A 20,443-nucleotide genomic window follows, 5' to 3' on the forward strand; every position below is an offset into this window, starting at 1 on the left:
GAGGAAAAATGCAGATAAATATGTATGGCCTTCTTGTTTTAATTTTTTGAAAGGCTACTTATGCTTATATAGATGTCAGTGGACACTGGTTCTACAATAGAGTTGGAGTACCTGGGTGTAGGTCTTCCATCCTGGGACATTGCTAAGACATACAGATTTGTCATTACCTCCAGTGCTTAATGACAGTAGCCCTGGCTTATTGAAAATTTCAAAAAAATCACTAATAAAACCATCTGAATCTCAAAGCTTTTTTGGAAGTAGTTTCTTCAGTAAGATTATGAATATCAGCTATATCTTTCAGGTTTGAAAGCTTGTTTCAAATACAGTTTTAAGTATCACTTCTAATACATCTGTTCTACTTTCTTCTTTAGTAACAACTACTATTACTGTCCTCCAGTTTCACTGTCTCCTTTATTATTTTTCCTGTATTCTGAAAGTGTTCTTCAAGTCCAGCATCTGCTATGCTGTTTCAACATTTCCAAAGCACAGTTTCTCAACTTTAGTGTCATGATACACGGGCATGTCCTGTTTATTAGGATGTGTGCACAAGTAATTTATTTCTGATAATAAAGAACCAAAGTTTTGAACTTCACTACTCTTTATTAAATGAGCATTTTCAAGAATATTGCTATGATCCAATGTCCATCTATCTTAACCGTGTGAATGGGGGAGTCGTTCATAAACATCACCCATTTTGAGTGATCTGATTACATGCCACTCTTCTACAAAATGTTCTGCAATGTGAATTTTTTTCTTAAGCATGCATTCACATTTTTTTCTTTTTAATTTAAAATTTTTATTGTTGACACTGTTGCAGATATTCCCCCATTTCCTCCCCTTTGCCCACCTCTACCCAGTCCCCTCCCTTTGCCCATCCCACACTATTTGTCTGTGTCCATAGGCTATGCATATATGTTCTTTAACTAATCCCTTCACATTCCTTTATGCAATGTACATTTTATGACTGCACTGTAATTCTCTTGGGCCTGCCTTACTAGACAGAGGCAAAGCCCCTATAACTTACTAAAAACAATTAGAATACATTTTCTAAATCCTGCTTTCTGTTTCTTAAAATAAATATCTTCCACAGGAAAGATTTTTCTTGTTGACCTTAACATTTTGCTCATTTTATCTTGTGCTGTTTTTTCCAATCAGTTCATACTTGAATGTAGAGATGACTAGGACTACAGTTAAAGGACAATCAGGATATGAGAACTGACCTCAAATTCCTCCCATTTAGTGAGACCTTAGCAGACTAAACCCTCCCAATTCTGAAGCTGGAGGGCATGTTGTCACTTAGCATACCTAGCTTGGTGCCTGTTGAAAACTGATAATAAGCAAATGCTATTTGCAACTTCTAGTTAAATGCCCATACAAATCCCCTAAATCTAGTGGTAAGGATATAAAAGAAGAAAAAACGGCAGTCATTTGTGAACTAAGATGAATAGTGATTACAACTGTGAGTAAACTTATTTAACAAGTGAATGGACATTCAATTTAAAATAAGAAAAATTAATAAGGTCTCTTACTGTTTTTTTCTCTCTCTTGGCTGGAGGGGGCTGCTGCTGGGTAGCCACTATGATAGGTGCTGACTGATAAACTGGCTGACTTGGATAAAAAGGTGTTCCTAAAGAATTAGAAAAGAATAAAAGAAGCATTCAGTTATTTTGTCAATCGCTGTAAGACCATTAATGGCACTGTGTCACTGTATTAACAGTTTAATAAAGTAACAAAAACAAGCATTCTTCTTATTTATCTCTTCCCACTAGCTTCCCTCCAGCTAATGAAGTGGTCAAGGAATGATTTCCAAATACGCACAAACATCTCTCCTTTAGCATCTATATGAAAACAAATAAATAACCAATCCCTGCTGACTGCCACTAGAGTTACCTTTCCAAAACACTATCTTCCTACAGCACTGCTTTAAAAACTCTATTCTGGAGGCCCATTACCCGCAACAGTGATTCTCAGCAAGGTTTGTCAGAGTGTGTTTTATATGTGGGTTTGATCAGCAACAAGAGAATATATCTGGTCATCTTGGGGGGTCTGGTGTGGTCTAATTCTTCTCCCGACTTATGGAGAACCACTGCCATGGAAAGCCAACATTAAGGCTTGGCAAATACCCTACTTTTTTAACTTTCAAAATTTTGACTGTTATTATAATTACTATTAAACCAGAGTGCTTAGAGTAAATGTGGTGATAAAGGGTCAGATATTTTGAAGATGGAACCTACAGATTTGCTATTGTATTATATGTGAATGTGACTGAGAAAGGGGTGTCAAAGAAAACTCTCAAGGTTTTTTGTCTTAGCAAATGGAAGAATGAAAGTGCTATATACTGTATGATTTATTAACTTACTAAGATGAAGAAAACTGGAGAAAGAGTAGAGGGAGAAAAATCAAGGTTTGAGTTTGGACATGTAAAGTTTGAGATTCTTATTAGACCTTCAAATGGGGTATCAAGTAGGAAGGAAGAGATCCAAGTCTGGAGTCAAAAAACAGGTATCATTTTGGAATCAGTATAATATGGACATTTAAACCATGAGGTCATAGGTGTGAAGAAAACCCAGCAAAGGAGACGAAAAAGAAAACCAACGCAGTGGCTGAAATGAAGAAAATGGTTCAAGAATGGGAAAAGTGTTTAGCTATGTCAAATGGTGCTGAGATAGCAACTAAGATTTAGCAAAGCAGAATTCACTGGTGAGCTTGGCAAAAGTTGTTTGGGTAGGGTTGGTGGCATGCATCCTGATTAGGGTACATTCAACACTGAATGAGATAAAAGAAAATGAAGGAAGTGAGCATAGACAGCTCTTTTTCTAAAATGTTTTGCTATGATGGGAATCAGAAAAACAAGAATATGGAGCAAAAAAAAACCCCAAAAAACAAAACCAAAAACCCTTTATTAAAAAAAAAAAAAAAGATGAGAACAAAACAGTATACCTGTAGGCTGATTGGACTAATCCAGCAGAAGGAGAAAAAAAGACGATAATGCAGAAAAAACAGAGAAGTGAACTGCTAGAGTAACAACCTTAAATGAGTACATGATGGGATCTAATGCACAAGTGAAGACTGGCCTTTGGTGGGGGGCATGAATAGTTGGATCATCGTAACAAGAAGGAAAGAACTGTATATGAAAAGTAGTTGATACAGGTAAAATCCTTGGTACTTGAGCAAACAGTCAAATAATATCAGCACTATTATCACTCTCATCATGTGACATCATCACCCCTATCCCCACCACTTTGCAGTACCAGAACTTTGCACGTATCAATCAAGCTTGGAGATTCAGATCTGGAAAATATATAATCAGAGGACATGACTGAGACTTCAATAAGTTTACTGTAAAATGACAAAAAAAAACCTTAGCCATCCTTTAGTGTTGAGTAAACTATTCCCAAAAGAGAGCTCAAATAAGTGATTTATGCTACTCTATTACATCACTAGCCCCAAAATGCAGAACACAAAATCCTAATATTGGTTTCAAATGCTGCAAGAGAAGCAATACAATCTGCTCACTTTGCCATATATTTTAAGCTAAGTGAAATAGGATACAAAAGGTGAACCATCCCTTAAAAAGTCAGATTCTGCTAATGAAACATTTTTGAGTCAACATGACTGAGACAGCGGGCTTCCACATATTATACATGCAGTAAATACCAAATGATTAAACCTGGCAGATCAGTATAATCTCAATATAGTAGGATAAAACACACAAAACAAGAGTGAGAAGATGACAAGTGAGGAGAAAATGATATGGTAGAGTGAGAAAAAGGAGTGTATACTGGTTTGAAGCAAAGGAGAATGAGACCTTCTACTACTGTAAATTCTCTCTCTCTCTCTCTCTCTCTCTCTCTCTCTCTCTCTCTTTTTTTTTCTTTTTCAACTTCACTGCCACCACTAACCATACATAGCCCTTTGCTCCCAAACCTAATTTTTTCATCTTGGGCCATCACACCTTAGGTTGGCTGGAAATGATTTTAATCTCCATGACGTATTTTTCTGATATAACAGGTATCAAAATATTTAAGAAACACTGATGAGAGCAAACTGAAAAGTAACATTGAACAAATACTATTTCTGCATTATTTTTCCTCAACATTGCAGAAACACTGCAAGAATTATACTTTCTAAACAGAATTCTAAAATTGTGGTTACTGAAATTCAGTGTGGGTAAGAATATTCTTTTCTTTTACATGTATTTTTATTGATTTCAGAGAGGAAGGGAGAGGGAGAGAGAAATAGAAACATCAATGATGAGAGAGAATCACTGATTGGCTGCCTCCTGCAACCTGGGCATTTGCCCTGACCAGGAATTAAACCGTGAACTTCTGGTTCATAGGTCAACACTTAACCACTGATCCACATCGGTCGAGTCATAAGAATATTCTTTGAAAATCACTGTTCAATATTTAAACCAAGTAGGGAAATAAAATGTTAGTGTGCTGAGTAAATTGTAAAGCTAAGGATAAAGAACTAAGAAGTCTGTGGAAAACATTATCCAACTCACAAACCCTAGCAGTAGGGCCAGAAGGAACAAGTCTCGGATTTGTTCCTGGCAGTTCAGCCACAGGAAGCTTCCTCTGTCCTAAAAGAGAGGACTCCCTTTTCAGAACGTAGATCTAGGATCCCACCTCCAAACCTACTTTTAACTGGAACCCAAGGTTAGAACAGGAAAAGTGGTAGAGGAAAGGGAGGCATCAAGATCAGAAGAACTGGAAATGGAAAGGTAAGAGTAGAAGAGAATCCAAAAAGAGAAAATAGGAAGGGAAATGTTTATGGCTTCTAGACAGCAAGACCAGAACAATTGCCTAAGGTGGTATAGCTGAAGGACCTATAATTGATGAAGTATTGGAAAAGAACTTTTAATTTAGAAAAAAGCATATTAACTATTGACAAACTTTAAAATTAAAATACCTGCCAAGGAAACTAAGAAGAAAATAAACAAATGGGACTACATCAAAATAAAAAGCTTCTGCACAGCAAAAGAAACCATCAACAAAACAACAAGAAAGCCCACTGCATGGAAGAACGTCTTTGCCAATGTTATCTCCAATAAGGGTTTAATCTCCATAATTTATAGGGAACTCAACAAAAGGAAGATAAACAATCCAATCAAAAAATGGGCAAAGGATCTAAATAGACACCTTTCAAAAGAGGACATTCAGAAAGCCAAGAGACATATGAAAACATGCTCAAAGTCACTAATCATCCGAGAGATGCAAATCAAAACAACACTGAGGTACCATCTCACACCTGTCAGACTGGCTATCATCAACAAATCAACAAACGACAAGTGCTGGAGAGGATGTGGAGAAAAAGGAACACTTGTGCACTGCTGGTGGGAATGCAGACTGGTGCAGCCATTGTAGAAAATAGTATGGAGTTTCCTTAAAAAGTTAAAAATGGAACTCCCATTCGGCCCAGTAATCCCACTTCTAGGACTATATCCCAAGAAATCAGAAACACCAATCAGAAAGAACATATGCACTCCTATGTTCATAGCAGCACAATTTACAATAGCTAAGATTTGGAAACAGTCTAAGTGCCCATCAGCAGAGGAGTGGATTAAAAAACTGCAGTACATCTACACAATGGAATACTACTATGCTGCTACAAATAAAGAAGGAACTTTTACCATTTGCAATAGCATGGATGGACCTGGAGAGCATTATGCTAAGTGAAATAAGCCAGTTGGAGAAAGATAAATACATGATCTCACTCATTTGTGGAATATGATGAACAATATAGACTGATGAACAAAAATGGATCCAGAGACAAAGAAATACCAAATGGACTGTCAAACCTTAGAGGGAAGGCAGGGGAGGAGGAGGGAGTAGGGATGTAAGAGAGCAACCAAAGGAATTGTATGCATGCATATTAGCATAACCAATAGACACAGACACTGGGGTGGTGAGGGCTTGTCCTGGGGGTGGGAGTGGCCAGGGCGGGGTCAATGGGGGAAAAAGGAGACATATGTAATACTTTAAATAATAAAAAAAGAAATTAAAATATTGAAACCTCAAGGCACGGGCTCTTTGCAACAGAATTACCAACTCCTGCAGAAGGTGTCATTAAAACTAAATACATTTCTATAATAATCTTTCAGTGTAAGCCATTCTCTAAGAAGTAGCTTTTAGGTCAGAACTGTTTGTAACATTTTATTTACAAATAACTTCAGACCACTACATCTCATTGCCTAAACTGTACTGTCAAACAACAAAATGATTAAATACAACAAATTAGCAGAAATTGTTCAACTTTTCATACTTACCGTAAGCATTGGGGAAGTCTCCAGGTCCTGGTCCGGGATAAAAAGGACCTGGCCCCGGTGGTTGAACTGGATATTGTTGAGGGGGCCCAACATAAGGAGGGCCACTATGACGGTACTGGAAGAGAGAAATTAGACATTTATAAATAGTATGAAGGTAGCTTACTATAGAAAAAGTTTCGTGTGTGTGTGTGTGTGTGTGTGTGTGTGTGTGTGTATATAAGAAGATCATTTAAATGAGGTGGAGCCACTTGATTAAACACATTCAAAATGCTTGTTTGCCATCAAGATGCGATGATGAGGAAGAGAAAGATATGCCTTAAGTAAAGCCATACAGTATATTGGTACACAGACAGACATGAGCTCCTTCCTTATAAAATTAATTCAGGTTGGTAGCTTTCACTGACATTGAATAATATCACAGGAACAGCTTAATTATGGAGCCTATTTCTGAGCAGCTGGTTGTGGGGAAGGGATGGGAGAAAAGCTAGGAGATAAAAACAATTTCTGTATCATCTTAGAAAGTTTTAAGTAGAGAGACATAGAAATATCTTTTTGTAATATTATGGAAAATGACAAAATGGCTGGACTTCTAACCAACAAAAAAGTTTACACATCACTAAACACTAATGCTATGATCCACTTTTCCTGCGGTCTCTGATGAGAACCTCAGTTAATCCCCACTCTCCTGCTAAACCACATGGACCTGAGAAATACTTTACCTGTGGTATACAGTACTGAGGACCCTGGGGCACTGGGTACGGCATGGGCAGATGGTTAACCATCATGATGTGCTGATTGGCCTGATATACTGCAGTGGGGGTCTGTGCACCAGGACGAATAGAAGGACTGCTGTTCGGGATGGTAGCTCTAGGAGGCTGTATTTGAGGCCTCTGGAAAAACTGAGGAGGGGGGAGGGGAAAAAGAGATTTATTTATTTTATTTTTTTACAAAGGGGTATAAGTAAATTTTACTATCTGAAACTTTCTCCTTGTTTCTACTAATAAAAATCTTATCAACTTGAATTAGAAATACAATATACATAAAATGAGACTAAACTGCCTATGGCTGGGTTCACAAAAAATATTCTATACTAGTCACACTAGGTTAAGTTTTGATCATGTTGTCACACATTTGAAAACAGGAGGGCAGTCTCATTTTTAAAATGAAGTCTCAGCTAATTTAAACAAAAAATTCCATACTTAATAATTTAAAAATGTGTGATAAAATATAATAAAAGGGGTAGCTGGTGTCTTTCTAAAATTCGTTTTGTTTTATAAAAGTATTGATCCTTTCATAAAGAGTAAGTGGCTTATTTAAAAATTAAATGTAGTTTAGAAGAACAAGAATCTCTCTGGACATAAACATTTTTGTCTCAGTGTATCCACGTTAAGTTAAATTAAAACTATATGTAGGTTGTCGCATGTTGACTGTCCCATGTTGGAAAAAGCCTTCCTTTTCAAAAAAAAGTGGCAACCTCATACTAAAATGAACCCAATTTTGATTTCTCAAATAGTATGCAATAAAAATGAGGGATCTAGACGGGCTGGCCTGGAAGGAGCAAAGCTCAAATCTCTCAAATGGCAACCAGAGTTTGTGGTTATTTATAGTTCTCAGTGCACATTGAAAAGCCTTGAAACAATATACCAATATTAAATCCCCACTGTGAATTCAGCAGCAAACAATCAATCTCATTGTAATAATAATAATAAGGGGACAGAGTAATAAAGAGGCCATGCAGAACCAGTAGTTTGTTACCTGGATAGGTCTGAATCCTCCCTTCAATTATGAAGCAAGAAAGCAGCAGGAAACAGAAAGAAAGCCAATGGAAAAGCTTATAGATCAGTAGGAAAGGGTAGGGCATAGCATGCAGCTCAACAAAAATATCTATCTAGTATTAATAAGAGAAGGAAGATTAGAAAATCAGAATGACAATTCTCCACTTGAGAATTTAAGAACACATGGAAGTGAAGAATCAAATCACATTTAATTTGAAAATAATTTAAAATAAATAAATCCAGTGGCAAAAAATATTCTAATAGTAGCCCCAGTTATAAGAGCTTGAAAGGAGATGTCTGCTTATGGCACAAGTACAATTGGGACTAATGATTCCTACTCTTGGCTCACGGATGGACATGACAGTGATTAGTTACTTAACTTCTCTAGGATACACTCTCCAGCTTCAGTGGAGATAAGAGCTAACAATAAAAGTGCCATTTGTCATTTTTAAGTTTGCAACATATATCAGACTTTTCACCTAAGCAGGCATATAAGACGCCACTTACAGCTTTAAATAGGGAAATAAAATAACAGTCTAAATATGTGCTCTAGCTCCAAAATCTGAGTTGCTATTGGTCCAAACAAAAGCAAAAAAGCTTTGACTTTTGGGCCCACTCAAGTCTCATCCAGTGCTGGTCTTAATCATTAAGCTCCCCACAGGTAGGTAGTAGAAATAGTAACTTTATATCTTGTGCTGAATTGGAAGAACTGGGATCCAGTGCCTGAGGCTCATCCCCATTCAGCCTTCATACCACAGGGCAAAAAAAACCCCCACCCAACAATACTAAAAAGGTTGTCACTTAAAAAATAGACAGTAAGGTATAGCAGGAGAATGGAGTGAATGAGGAAGGCCAGAGAGTAGTTGATGGAGATGAAAAGAAAATGCAAGAGGCAAAGTTGGTAACACAGAAACCTGGGCTGGGCCATAGGTGAGCAATAATCTTCTAGTTATTTCCACTGACAAAGTTTTGGTAACAGACAAGAATTTCTGCAACCAAGGACACTGAACTAGTAAACTTTCCCCACTAAGCTTCACTTCTCTTAATTACATAGAAAACAGAATTTATAATTCATCAATGTATGTGAGTTGCATGAACATTTCAGGAATAAACAATCATTTTTATAACTTAGTTAATTTATCATGAGCCACAAAACTGTTAAAGGCTTTAAGGTGAGAGGAGTCATTCAGTTGCTCAACTTACTGAGCATTATAAATGTTAGACACAGTAGATAAAAAGATTAATCCTATTAGATCCTTTTCCATTAACTCTAGAGGGCAGTCAAGACAATGAGAGTATCAAATGGGTACAGGTGATAATCCACTGTTGCTATATTATAATCAAATTTTTCAAAGTACTTATTGCTTGAAAAAACATGGGATTATGGTGGAAGAGAGAGAGGAAATGAACCCATTTACTTATGCAGAGCAAGAAAAAGATATGGGCAAAGTCTTCCCACAATTTTAATGTGAGTACTTTTCTTACCACTATTTTCCAATGCTCTGCTAGGATTTTTAACCAGCCTGTCTACAAAAACTGAGGTTATTTCTTATTCAAAGAAGTTTCTGAATAGTATAAGACTTTTCTTCAGCGTCTTTTAAAGAGAAACAAGTGTTTTAATGATACTCCTCATATTAACATACAGCTGAGCCACTAAAACACAAGATTTTTGGTTATATGGACATATAATAATTTTTTTATAAACTAAGATCTTAGCTTTGAAGCTAAATAGAAAAATATATTCATATAGGCACATTAAATAACAACACTTAAGATTTATATAGCACTTACTAGTTACTAGGTACCATTCTAAATACTATTCATACACTGTATACGTATTAACTTAAGCAGGTACTGTTATTAATACTCACATTAAATATTAAGGAAAAGGAAGATTAAGTAACTTGCTGAAGGTCTCCCATCTGTAACTTAAATATAGTCAGGTTCTAGGTCTGCACTTTTAACTGTACACTCTACCTCTCATGAAACAAAACACTCCTCGTATTTTCAAATAAGTGTGCTCAGTCAGAAGAAATCTTTTCAGAGGCTAATGGGATGTGGCAAGACTTTTATCCAACTACACTAATGGGCGGAACATCCCTCAACAATAATTGATTCCTGGTAAGAAAAATGCTACAGCAGTTACTTCACAAAAGTTGTATATCATTCAGGAAAACAAATTTCTTCTACCTAAAGGACTCCAATTCTCTTTCACACTTAAATTGAAACTTGTTCATATGCTTTTATATCCTTGATATATTTAACACAGAAGATTTTTTCAGGACAGGCTATCTGGAGCTTGTCCTCTCCCCTACCACCACCTTTTTTAATAAGTCAGTCTCTCTCTCTTCTCTCTCTCTCCTCTCTCTCTCTCTCTCTCTCTTTCTCTCTCTCTCTCTCTCCCCTCTAATAGCTACAGGACTAGAACTAAAAGCTATGATGGCTGGAAGTGTGAAGAACTAAAAAGAAATGGATTCTTCTTTTTTGTGCTCCCTCTTAACCATTCAATTATAAATAAAGAATTAGATTTAATAGCAGTACAGGAAATTAGGATTCCATGGTGGGCACAGCAGCAAACCACAGGTTATTGAAAAGAATGTGTGAATGAATATGAATGGGCTTTCCCAACATGTCTGCAATGCTTCTGAATCCCTTTTCCTCGCCACTGAGTGATGAAGAGTCATTAAAAGAATCAAACTCTTCTGGATGGAAGGACAGTACAGACCATTTAGTCTAATCATGTACCTAAACTTTGAATCTCTTATATGACATGCCCTTGGGGTTACGAAACAACAGCTCCATTTCATTGTTAAATGGAGCCTGACACTTCAAGTCTTTCTTTCTATCAGTTCCAAAGTTTTCTATCATCTACCTTCTAGTTCGATGTCTATACCTAAAATCATATTGATGTCTAATCCTTCTTCTCCATAAGTGACAAACCTCTAAGTTATCGAGGACTGCCAACTTTCACACCACTGTCCATTTTTTGTTCCAGGCCAATCACCACTCTCTACCCTTTGTCTCTCCAACCAAGATTTTGAATTCCTTGGCAGCTTACTCTCTTCTCTCAATCTGCTTCCTTGCTCAAAGTGTTACTAAATAGAGAACTAAACACAAATATCCAGGTGGGGTCTGCAAGGAATGTACCTAACCTTCATTTAATAAATATCTGTTGCTGAATGAAAGAGCAATATATCTCTCTTATTCTGGTCAACTATGTTTCCATTAATAAAACTAAGAATCAGAGAAGCTCTTTTATCAACCACATTTTACTATCGATTGGTTCTGAATTACGATAACTTAAAACCCATAAATTTTCACACATAACCTGGCAATGTCATGTTTTTCACTTGTGTATACTCTTACAGTTGTATTTTGAAGCTCATAAGGAGTCTTGTAAATTCTGTTTCTTTGAAAATGTATTAGAAGATTGTTGTGAGGCTAAAACTATGTACGTAGTGTTTAGAATGGTACCTAGTAGCTAGTAAGTGCAATATGAAATTTATAATTTCAACACATCATTTCAGATTGTACAATTCTTTAAATTCGGAATATAGCACACAATGTCAAAATTACATGACCATAAGCAAATGTGACAGGCATGTTATTAATCAAAGCACTGTGATAAAGATGCTGAAAAGGGCTAGGTAGAGAAGAACCATGTAAAACGTAAGTATCATCTCCAAATTTGATTTTAATTTGTTTTAATTATTTTATCTTTCAATAATCCACTAGCACGCTGGGAGAATGGCAGAAGGTGACAGCCCTCATTTGAAGTGATACTTTGGGCAAATCCAAAACAGAAGGTGAATTTAAGGTACTCATGATTGCTGACTTTCATAGAAACACCCTTCTAGAAATTCTAGAAGCCAAAAAAGCATTACTCTTGAAAAATTGTTCAGATGATTTAGGAATTATACCATTAACCAAAGTCAGTAACATTGGTAATAAATACTTTTGGAAGATGCTAGTAATTATATCATTTCTCATGACTTGGGTCTCTAAAACTATCAAAAGAAAAAATATCTCTCAAAAACTATATAATAATCATAAATTCTTTAAAAACCACCTATTCATTTTCATCAACTAGAAAAATCCTATTCAATCACAATAGTTCTTCCCATGTAGTAAAAACTAAGTACATATTAATTTGCAAAGCATTAAAAAAAATCAAAAATATGCTTCTGAAATCTCTGTATTTTTGCAGCCTACTTGACGGATAACAGTAAAATTACAATTAAGAGCAGTTTAGGTTAATAGTGTTAAAAAGTCTAAAGTAGCCCTGACCGGTTTGGCTCAGTGGATAGAGCGTTGGCCTGCGGACTAAAGGGTCCCAGGTTCGATTCTGGTCAAGGGCATGTACCTTGGTTGCGGGCATATCCCCAGTGAGGGGTGTGCAGGAGGCAGCTGATTGATGTTTCTCTCTCATTGATGTTTCTAACTCTTCTATCTCTCTCCCTTCCTCTCTGTAAAAAGTCAATAAAATATATATTTTTTAAAAAGTCTAAAGTATTATTGAGAAAAATAATAGTGCTATGATTTTTCTGACAAGTTACAAAGGGACAGGCAGTAAAGTGTCCACATAATGGGATATCACTAAGTATCAATCATATACTCTGCTGACTTTTAACTTACAATGAAGACTATTAATGTAAATTCTTTCTGTATTTTCCTGCATGTGGTCAATATCACATAATTTAGGTTTCACTGAAAATTAGGATATAAGCCCCAAAAGCTAAGTTGCGCAACATAGTAGCCACCAGCCATATTTGGTTACTTAAAATTAATGCTTAATTTAAAAATCACTTCTTTAGCTACATTGCACATTTCAAGTGCACAACAGCCAAATGTGGCCAGCAGCTACCATAGTGAACAGTGCAAATACAGAACATTTTTATCATCACAGAAAGTTCTGTTAGACAGTGCTGCCCTAGAGGGTTACCTCAAATGGAGGAAAGAAACCCCTAAGGATTCTGTCAGGAAGAAGGTGTTTTGTCAGATCATAATGTAGAATCTAGGAAATGAACATCCTCATAGAACACTTCATTTTGTAGGTAAAAATAGCCTGGGAAAAGGAGAAAGGGGAAAAGGCAGGCTATCTCACTGTTTGAAGGAAATTGACACTCACCAAGGGCTTATTATGTGCCAGGCACCGTGACAGGAAATAGGTACTGTTATTTTAACACCTCAATATTATCATTTATGAGCCTATTTTATCCATTTCGCAGATAAGAAAGCTGAGGCCCAAGGTTAGTTTGCAGTAAAGCTAAGACTGAATCCCAGTTATGTCAACTCCCTGTATATTCTTTACTGTCTCTGCTGCAATCCTACACTTCTTATGACTAAGACACCAGATAAAACTGCCCATCGCTGGCTTATATCAAGTTCTGAAAAAATCTAAAAGTTCTCATCATAAGACTACATAGATGCTTAGTCTGATTTCCTAATAATATCCATTAAACTCTGATGTGTGAGGTTGGCCCCAGAGGCAAGCCTTAATCTTCATTTACTTTCCAAATGAAAGAAAACTGCCTAGAGCAGCGGTTCTCAACCTGTGGGTCGCGACCCCTTTGACGGTCGAACGATCCTTTCACAGGGGTCACCTAAGACGATCCTGCATATCAGATATTTACATTACGACTCATAACAGTAGCAACATTACAGTTATGAAGTAGCAACGAAAATAATTTTATGGTTGGGTCACAACATGAGGAACTGTATTTAAAGGGCCAGAAGGTTGAGAACCACTGGCCTAGAGCAATAGAAATATTTCTCTACAAAGAACTAGGACTTCAACTGTAACAGCACAACTTTGAATACAAAAACCTTTAGGGGCCATAATAAAAAGGAAAACACACACACACACACACACACACACACACACACACAAAAAAAAACATAAACCAGCGATTTCTTTCTTTTAAAACAAATCTTGTTGCAAAAAGAACCAAACTACAACAGGAAAACATGCATAGTTTCAATGCTTGTCACCAGGTAACATATTCCTTGAGGCCAAATATGACTAAGTTTTATGAAGTTGCTCATTTGTTTACACAAAATCCAACTGCTTTGAATATGGCATATTACTCAGCATTTATAGAGAGTATAGAAACTAAAATCATATATCAGCATACTGCAAAATGTTTTTGCTCTAGGAACACTTTTAAATACCAATTCCCTGGTTTTTCTCACAGTGCAAAGACCACTAAGCATAGTATATATAGCCAACACTTGATTTCTCTTGTGAAGCCCTAAAGTCGAATAAAGACAGGCATATGAGTAACTTTAAACCACAACTACACAGATTTCAATGACCAAAGGCATGAAATCAACAACACAAACCAGAATCTACATTATATCAAGTGACTTGTTTTTAATTCTGAGTGTACGTTCTGTTCTTTCCGTTTCTAATTACCTTAGGATTTTCAAACATCCAAGTAAAAATAGTTGACATAGTTCTAAAGTCAAGGGTGTTTTGCATATAAAATTACTTAAGATTTCTTTTACCTTTGAAGAAAACTATTATTTTCTTCAAGTTATAAATTATAAAAAAAATTAAAGTAAAATAGAACATACTTATATTAATCTAAAGAATCCCTGCAAAAGCCAAAAACTAATAGTACCATGAAGATGTGGCTGAAATAACCCTAAAAAGAGCATGGTATTTCTGACTTGAGGAACTCAAAAGGAGCCCTAGTGGCCCACAAATAAAAATCTTTGAAATAAAAGTACAAGAAACACATCCTATAACAGTTTCTTGGTTCTATTAAACTAAAAATGTTTTCTATCCAAAATCTTATTTGTTTCCTTTCAATTCAGTTAACTTTATTTTACAAAGAAGAAAATAAATAGGTTTTGCATTACTAAACAGGATGATGGCAATTATCTCCAAACAGTTTACCTTAATAACAGTTAAAATTTTTTCTTTGAAATGTTGATAGGACTTATTATGACACATACATAAAAAGTTATATATTTACTATTGGACTTTAGAAACAGCGATCATAAGAAATACCACCCAGCATCAATTATTTTGTTTAAAAATTTTTAAAAGATCACAGCGTGAAAAGATATGTGATCAGAAAGGTAGCCACTGATAAATAATGTAATAAAGGAGAAATGAGAAATCTTTATCACTAATTCTAACTATTCATGGCTAATTCTAATTCTAACCTTTGACTTAATTCTTTCTGGCCAAAGCAACAACCATACGTGAAAAAACCATTTGTGACTTCAACTTTAAATATTAAGCACGATAAACCAAAAATATACCAGCACATAGATGTTTGCCTTTTAAAAAGGTATTCTCTGCATACCACTCAATGTTTGTTTTTCACTGTATTGTTTTCATTACATAACTTCCCACATCCTGTTTTGTATTATGAACACCTCCTCTGGGAATCTCTTAGGGTTTAGGTCTCTAGATCTGAGGAGAAGATCCTCTTAAATATAGACTTCAGCATGTGATTCTCAAATGGTAAATAGTATCTCACCTCCATAGAGGGTTATTTGGAAATGTGTGAAGGTGTGTTTTGTTTTGTTTTTAATTGTCCATGGGGGAATTTCTACTGGCATGTAAGAGTCCAAAGGTTGCTAAATAAACTGTAATTACAGAGCAGTTTTTCATAAATGGTAATCCCATCGAAAATGCCCATACCTATTCCATAGTGAAAGAAACCAAACTGGCCCCTACCTACACCCATGGATAAAGAACAGCAAGCCTTCCCTAACAATTAACTCCATGCCATACCATGACATTGGTTCAGCTACCTCTGCTCAGCATGGGCACTTCAAGCCCATGACCCTCCCCCTCCTCTATTTCTCTAAGGTAACTATTGATGCTGCCTGAGCCAATCCTATATAATTAAGAGCTAATATGCTAATTAGACCAAACAGCAGAACAACCGGTTTGGAAGACCTTCCAGACGAAGCTGGGGCTGCAAGGTCTGAGGCAGCTGGGGCTGCAAGGGCCGAGCCCCTTGCACGAATTTCGTGCATCAGGCCTCTAGTGTTATATATTTTCTTTTCACTGTTCAGAAAGGAAATATACCACAGTAAAAAAGCAGCCAGCTACCTGAAGTTTATATCCAAAAGCAATGCTCTGGATATCTCCTATATCTCAAGAACCTATGTTTAAGAGCTAATGTTGGAAAGTAATTCTTTTTCTTGCTAAATAATAAGTATATACACATGCACAGTGTTATTTATTAGTTGAAACATGCTATAATTTCACAAGCATCATCCTACAGCTAAATGAAAGAGCAATCTGCCACTATTTTTTGAGTTATAAAATAACTCATCCTTTTCTCACAAAGATTCCTTAAAGTTTTCTTCAGCTGTTGGAAATAAGGGAAGACAAATTGTATCACAAGCCTTTAGGCTTAGAAGAAAGTTTAAAAAACAGATTTTCCCAAAGCTGACTATTCATAAAGGCTTAATACAACATCCCTATTTGAGGACCACTGCTATTGAACACAGATTATACAAATCCCTAACCTTGTATCAAGGAGCTCAAAAATCATTTTTTCGAATCAGTAGTTTCTTTTTACTCTGCTTCTTGAGCAGATCTGCCCCAGGTTTCTCTGTCAAGAGTATCTGGCTTGACCCCTGACTACATTTTAAGCCTTGCCTCTATAACCCTTGACTAAATTTTAAAAAACTGTAATCAATTTTTTTACCTAAGGGATTATCTTTTTTATTAATTAGTAGTCATTTTGCCCCCTAGATTCTTAGTATTTGCCAAATACTCTGTTAATTATCTTATTTGCATTATCTCATTTACTTTTCACATCAATCTTGATATGGTATTAATACTGTCCCCATTTTTAAGATGAGAAAACTGAAGCTAAAACAGTAAATAACTTACCCAATACACATTTAATAAGAAAGAGTCAAACGAGGCCTAACTAATGCTAAAGTCCAAGCTCTTAAAGCATTATAATAATACGATCTTTTTTTTTTTTAAGATTTTTTTTTATTGATTTTTAGAGAGGAAAGGAGAGGGAGAGATAAACATTGATGTGAGAGCAAAACACTGATCAGCTGCCTCTTGCATGTGCCCTTATCTGGGATCAAGTCCGCAACCCTGGCATGTGCCTTAATTAGGAATTGAACTGGCAACCTTTCAGTACATGGGAAAATGCCCCACGAACTAAGCCACACCAGCCAGAGCAACAATACTCTCTCTTGATATTAGAATATACCCTGAGTTTTATTTCTTTATCAAATCTAAAGAATGGCCCTCCACTTCATACAACCATCTCTGAGTTCTCCTGCAAAGTATCTTTAACACCTTAGAATGTGCTTGGCTATAAATTCTCTAAATTGGAAAGACTGTATTTTGAGAAATAGTGACTTATATTAAATCACTGTTAGACAATGAAAGACCTTAACAATATTCCTTTACTCAAGTAAAATGAATTCTAAGTTATGATACCACAGCTAAATACTGGTAAATTGCTCTCATTTCATCAAACTATACTATCTTACATAACAACATTAAACATAGGTACCAGTTATTAACTGCTTACTTTGTGTCAGATGATTTAAGTATATTATCTCTAATGTAGAAGGTATGTATCCTCATTTTACATATGAGGAAACTGAACCTTAGAACCCAGATCTATCAGATTCCAAAGCCTAGGCTCCTTTTATTTACCATAGCAGAAGAAAATGTTTCAGAACACTCCATAAAAAGCAAGTTGGGGGAGGGATGGGGAGAACACCAAGTAAGTCTTATTTTTTCTCTCAAATCACACCCTGTAGTATATTACTGCTAAATAAAGTAGCGTTGGCATATACATTTTGAAATTTTAATTTATACGAGTACTTCATTTAAAAGAACCAATAGGCTAAAAATATTAGAATTAAATATTCAAGTATCTATTTTCAATATATCCTAAGAATAAAGATATATTAATATTAATTTGTTATTAGGCCTAGGTTAGTAACTGAGGTTAAGTGCTTTTAGAAATATTAATGCTATTTTATACACATCAATACAAGTTACATCAGAATGTTAACAGAAAACCCTTAGAATGGTGCCTGTTCCATTCAGTTAAATTTAAACTTAATCCACAAAACCTATGAGGGTTTAGTATATCTAAAATTTTTCAAAGTTCTCTAAATTCAGAGCAACTATTTTTTGCCATAAACAGAAGCAAATGGGTTTGTTAACAAAATATTGTGAAATAAGGACAAAAAGAACCTAAATACATCAGACTAAAGCTACTCTTGAAGAGAGTAGTTTGGGAGGTTCCATGGAATGGCAGCATTCTAAGAGTCAGCAGCTACTAAAGCCCCCACCTATTTGTTAAGGATGATAGTCAAGGGGCAAGGGTACAGTACCTGATGATGGGCAGGTCGAGGCCCCGCTGCAAACTGAGAAAAGGAGGGAAAACAAACACAAAAGGAAAGGCACAAAGAGTCAGAAACACAACAAAAACCAAAATGTCACACAATATGCCAAAAGAAAAAAACCCACAAGAAAAAAAGAACACAAACAGTCAAAGCTTTGCTGCAGGACAGTGACAGACAGGTACTAAGATTCAACAGGTTGACACCACTACTAGAAATAGTTTGCTGGGAGAGAAACAGCTAAGCTGTTAGGCACAGGTAGGGCTGCTTCTCTGATAGGAATTTTTTTTTTAAACTTAAAATTAAAAATAATTGAAACACTAAGTGGTTATATTAAGACAAATGTATGAAAAGTCAAGTGTGCTTATGCAACTGACATAGCTGGAGGGAATGAGAAATGCTTTTACATTATAAGAAATAGCCAGGGGTAATTATACTGTCCAATAAGAAATAAAGAATGTAATAGGACTGATGTCAAATTTACTTAAGTTAAATGGGATATCTCACACATGAAATGGAAGCTTTACTATCATTCTTTATTTTGTGGGAGTTAAAGAATAACATTTTATTTATATATTATATTAAATATATATTTATAACTTATAAATATATATTTAAATATATAAGTAATTATATGTTTAAGTGCAATTAACTAGTAAAGTTTAATACCAGGCATATTAAAGCGCATACCTAGTGAAGAACATCACTCTCCAACATGATTAATTAAAGTTGTACTATTATAAGCTCAAGAAGAAAAAGGAGTAAAAAGTCAAAACTCTCACTATTTATACACAACAGCACAACACTGTACATATGTACCCTCTGCTATCTGATACTGAGAATAAATGCAAAAGAAAACAGAACTTGTCAGCCAACTCAGAATACTTAAAAGCAGATAATACGTGCTTCAACTCTTACTTTTCCTAGCTTAGAATGGAAGAAAAAGCTTCGCTACCCATAAAAATTTAAATACTAAATCTCTATGATAAAATAATTCTTCATCAGAGCAAAACTGGGCTTCTAATGTGATTTTTACTAAAAAGGACAGAAAAATATTCAGGTACATACTGCCATGTACTGACTAATAATATATTAACTATTAAGATGTTAACCACCCTCTTTAATAGTGAAAAGAAAATACTTAGAAAGCAGTTTTCAATGCAAACCATACAGGATTTTTATTTAATACATTTAAGGAGCTAAAATATATTTCTTCAGTTGTTTTATTTCCTATAGAGCCTTCCTCTCTCAGCTCATCATTACAGATGAATTGGACTGAAGATTAAGAAACATTCCTTCATACCCAGAATTTAGTTATCTGCAACAGTATTTGCAAGAGATTTGGAATTATTACCCCAACTGTCATTATTTCATATAAAAATATTCAAAAAATTCTAGAAGTACATGCCACAATGTAGGAGACAGCTGAAGATAGTTCTATCAAGAATTCACCATAGAAGCTAAAATATCACCTGTTGTTCAGATAATGACAAGTGCCTTAACACATTCTGAAGTTATTCAGCATAACTCGATGAGTTCTCTATGACCTATATGATTAGAGTGAGTTAGGTCATCCATTATATTTACAAACCATAGTTTTTTCGAATGATGATAATGGCAGCTATAGTTCTTGCAGAACATTTTCTCTTCAAAGAAACTGAGGTCTATAATTTGTTTTCCAATGATGAAAAGAAAACAGATCATACCTCTACTATGAACATAAAGTTTCAAGAATAGGCAATACCACCCATGTGGTATGAAAGTAGGGGATGGAAGTGAGATGTTTCTTAATGACACTTTTGAAGATTCAGGAGAGAAGGACCATGTTAAACGATTGACCTGAGTTCAGCAGTACCTGTCTTATCACTGTTCCACAGAAAGGTCCCCCCATTTCTAAGACTCTAAAATAAAAGTTGCAACTTTATATAATTCAAATGTTCTGGTCAAAGAGAACTTTCTATGAACAAGAGGAGTACTTTATTAAATTATACATATATTTTTTAAAACCACAACTTAAGTTAGTGGGAAAGTACCCTAGTCT

At 35.5% G+C, this 20,443-nt stretch overlaps 1 protein-coding gene across 11 annotated transcripts in view; it reads right to left on the reverse strand.

Moving 5' to 3' along the window:
* EIF4G3 (eukaryotic translation initiation factor 4 gamma 3) overlaps positions 1 to 20,443 on the reverse strand; it is a 271,609-nt gene that overhangs the window by 124,406 nt on the left and 126,760 nt on the right. For 9 of the 11 annotated variants that reach the window (XM_023758375.1, XM_023758374.1, XM_023758378.1 and 6 more), the window contains 4 exons: positions 18,394 to 18,426; positions 6,991 to 7,170; positions 6,272 to 6,386; positions 1,530 to 1,627 (listed from right to left, as the gene is read on the reverse strand). In XM_023758375.1, the coding sequence (XP_023614143.1) occupies positions 1,530 to 1,627; positions 6,272 to 6,386; positions 6,991 to 7,170; positions 18,394 to 18,426 (426 nt within the window). The remainder of the gene's footprint in view (positions 1 to 1,529; positions 1,628 to 6,271; positions 6,387 to 6,990; positions 7,171 to 18,393; positions 18,427 to 20,443) is intronic. The other 2 variants (XM_023758373.1, XM_023758369.1) reach the window with 1 other exon arrangement.

Source organism: Myotis lucifugus, unplaced genomic scaffold, assembly GCF_000147115.1.
Source record: "Myotis lucifugus unplaced genomic scaffold, Myoluc2.0 scaffold_128, whole genome shotgun sequence".
Lineage (NCBI taxonomy): Eukaryota > Metazoa > Chordata > Mammalia > Chiroptera > Vespertilionidae > Myotis > Myotis lucifugus.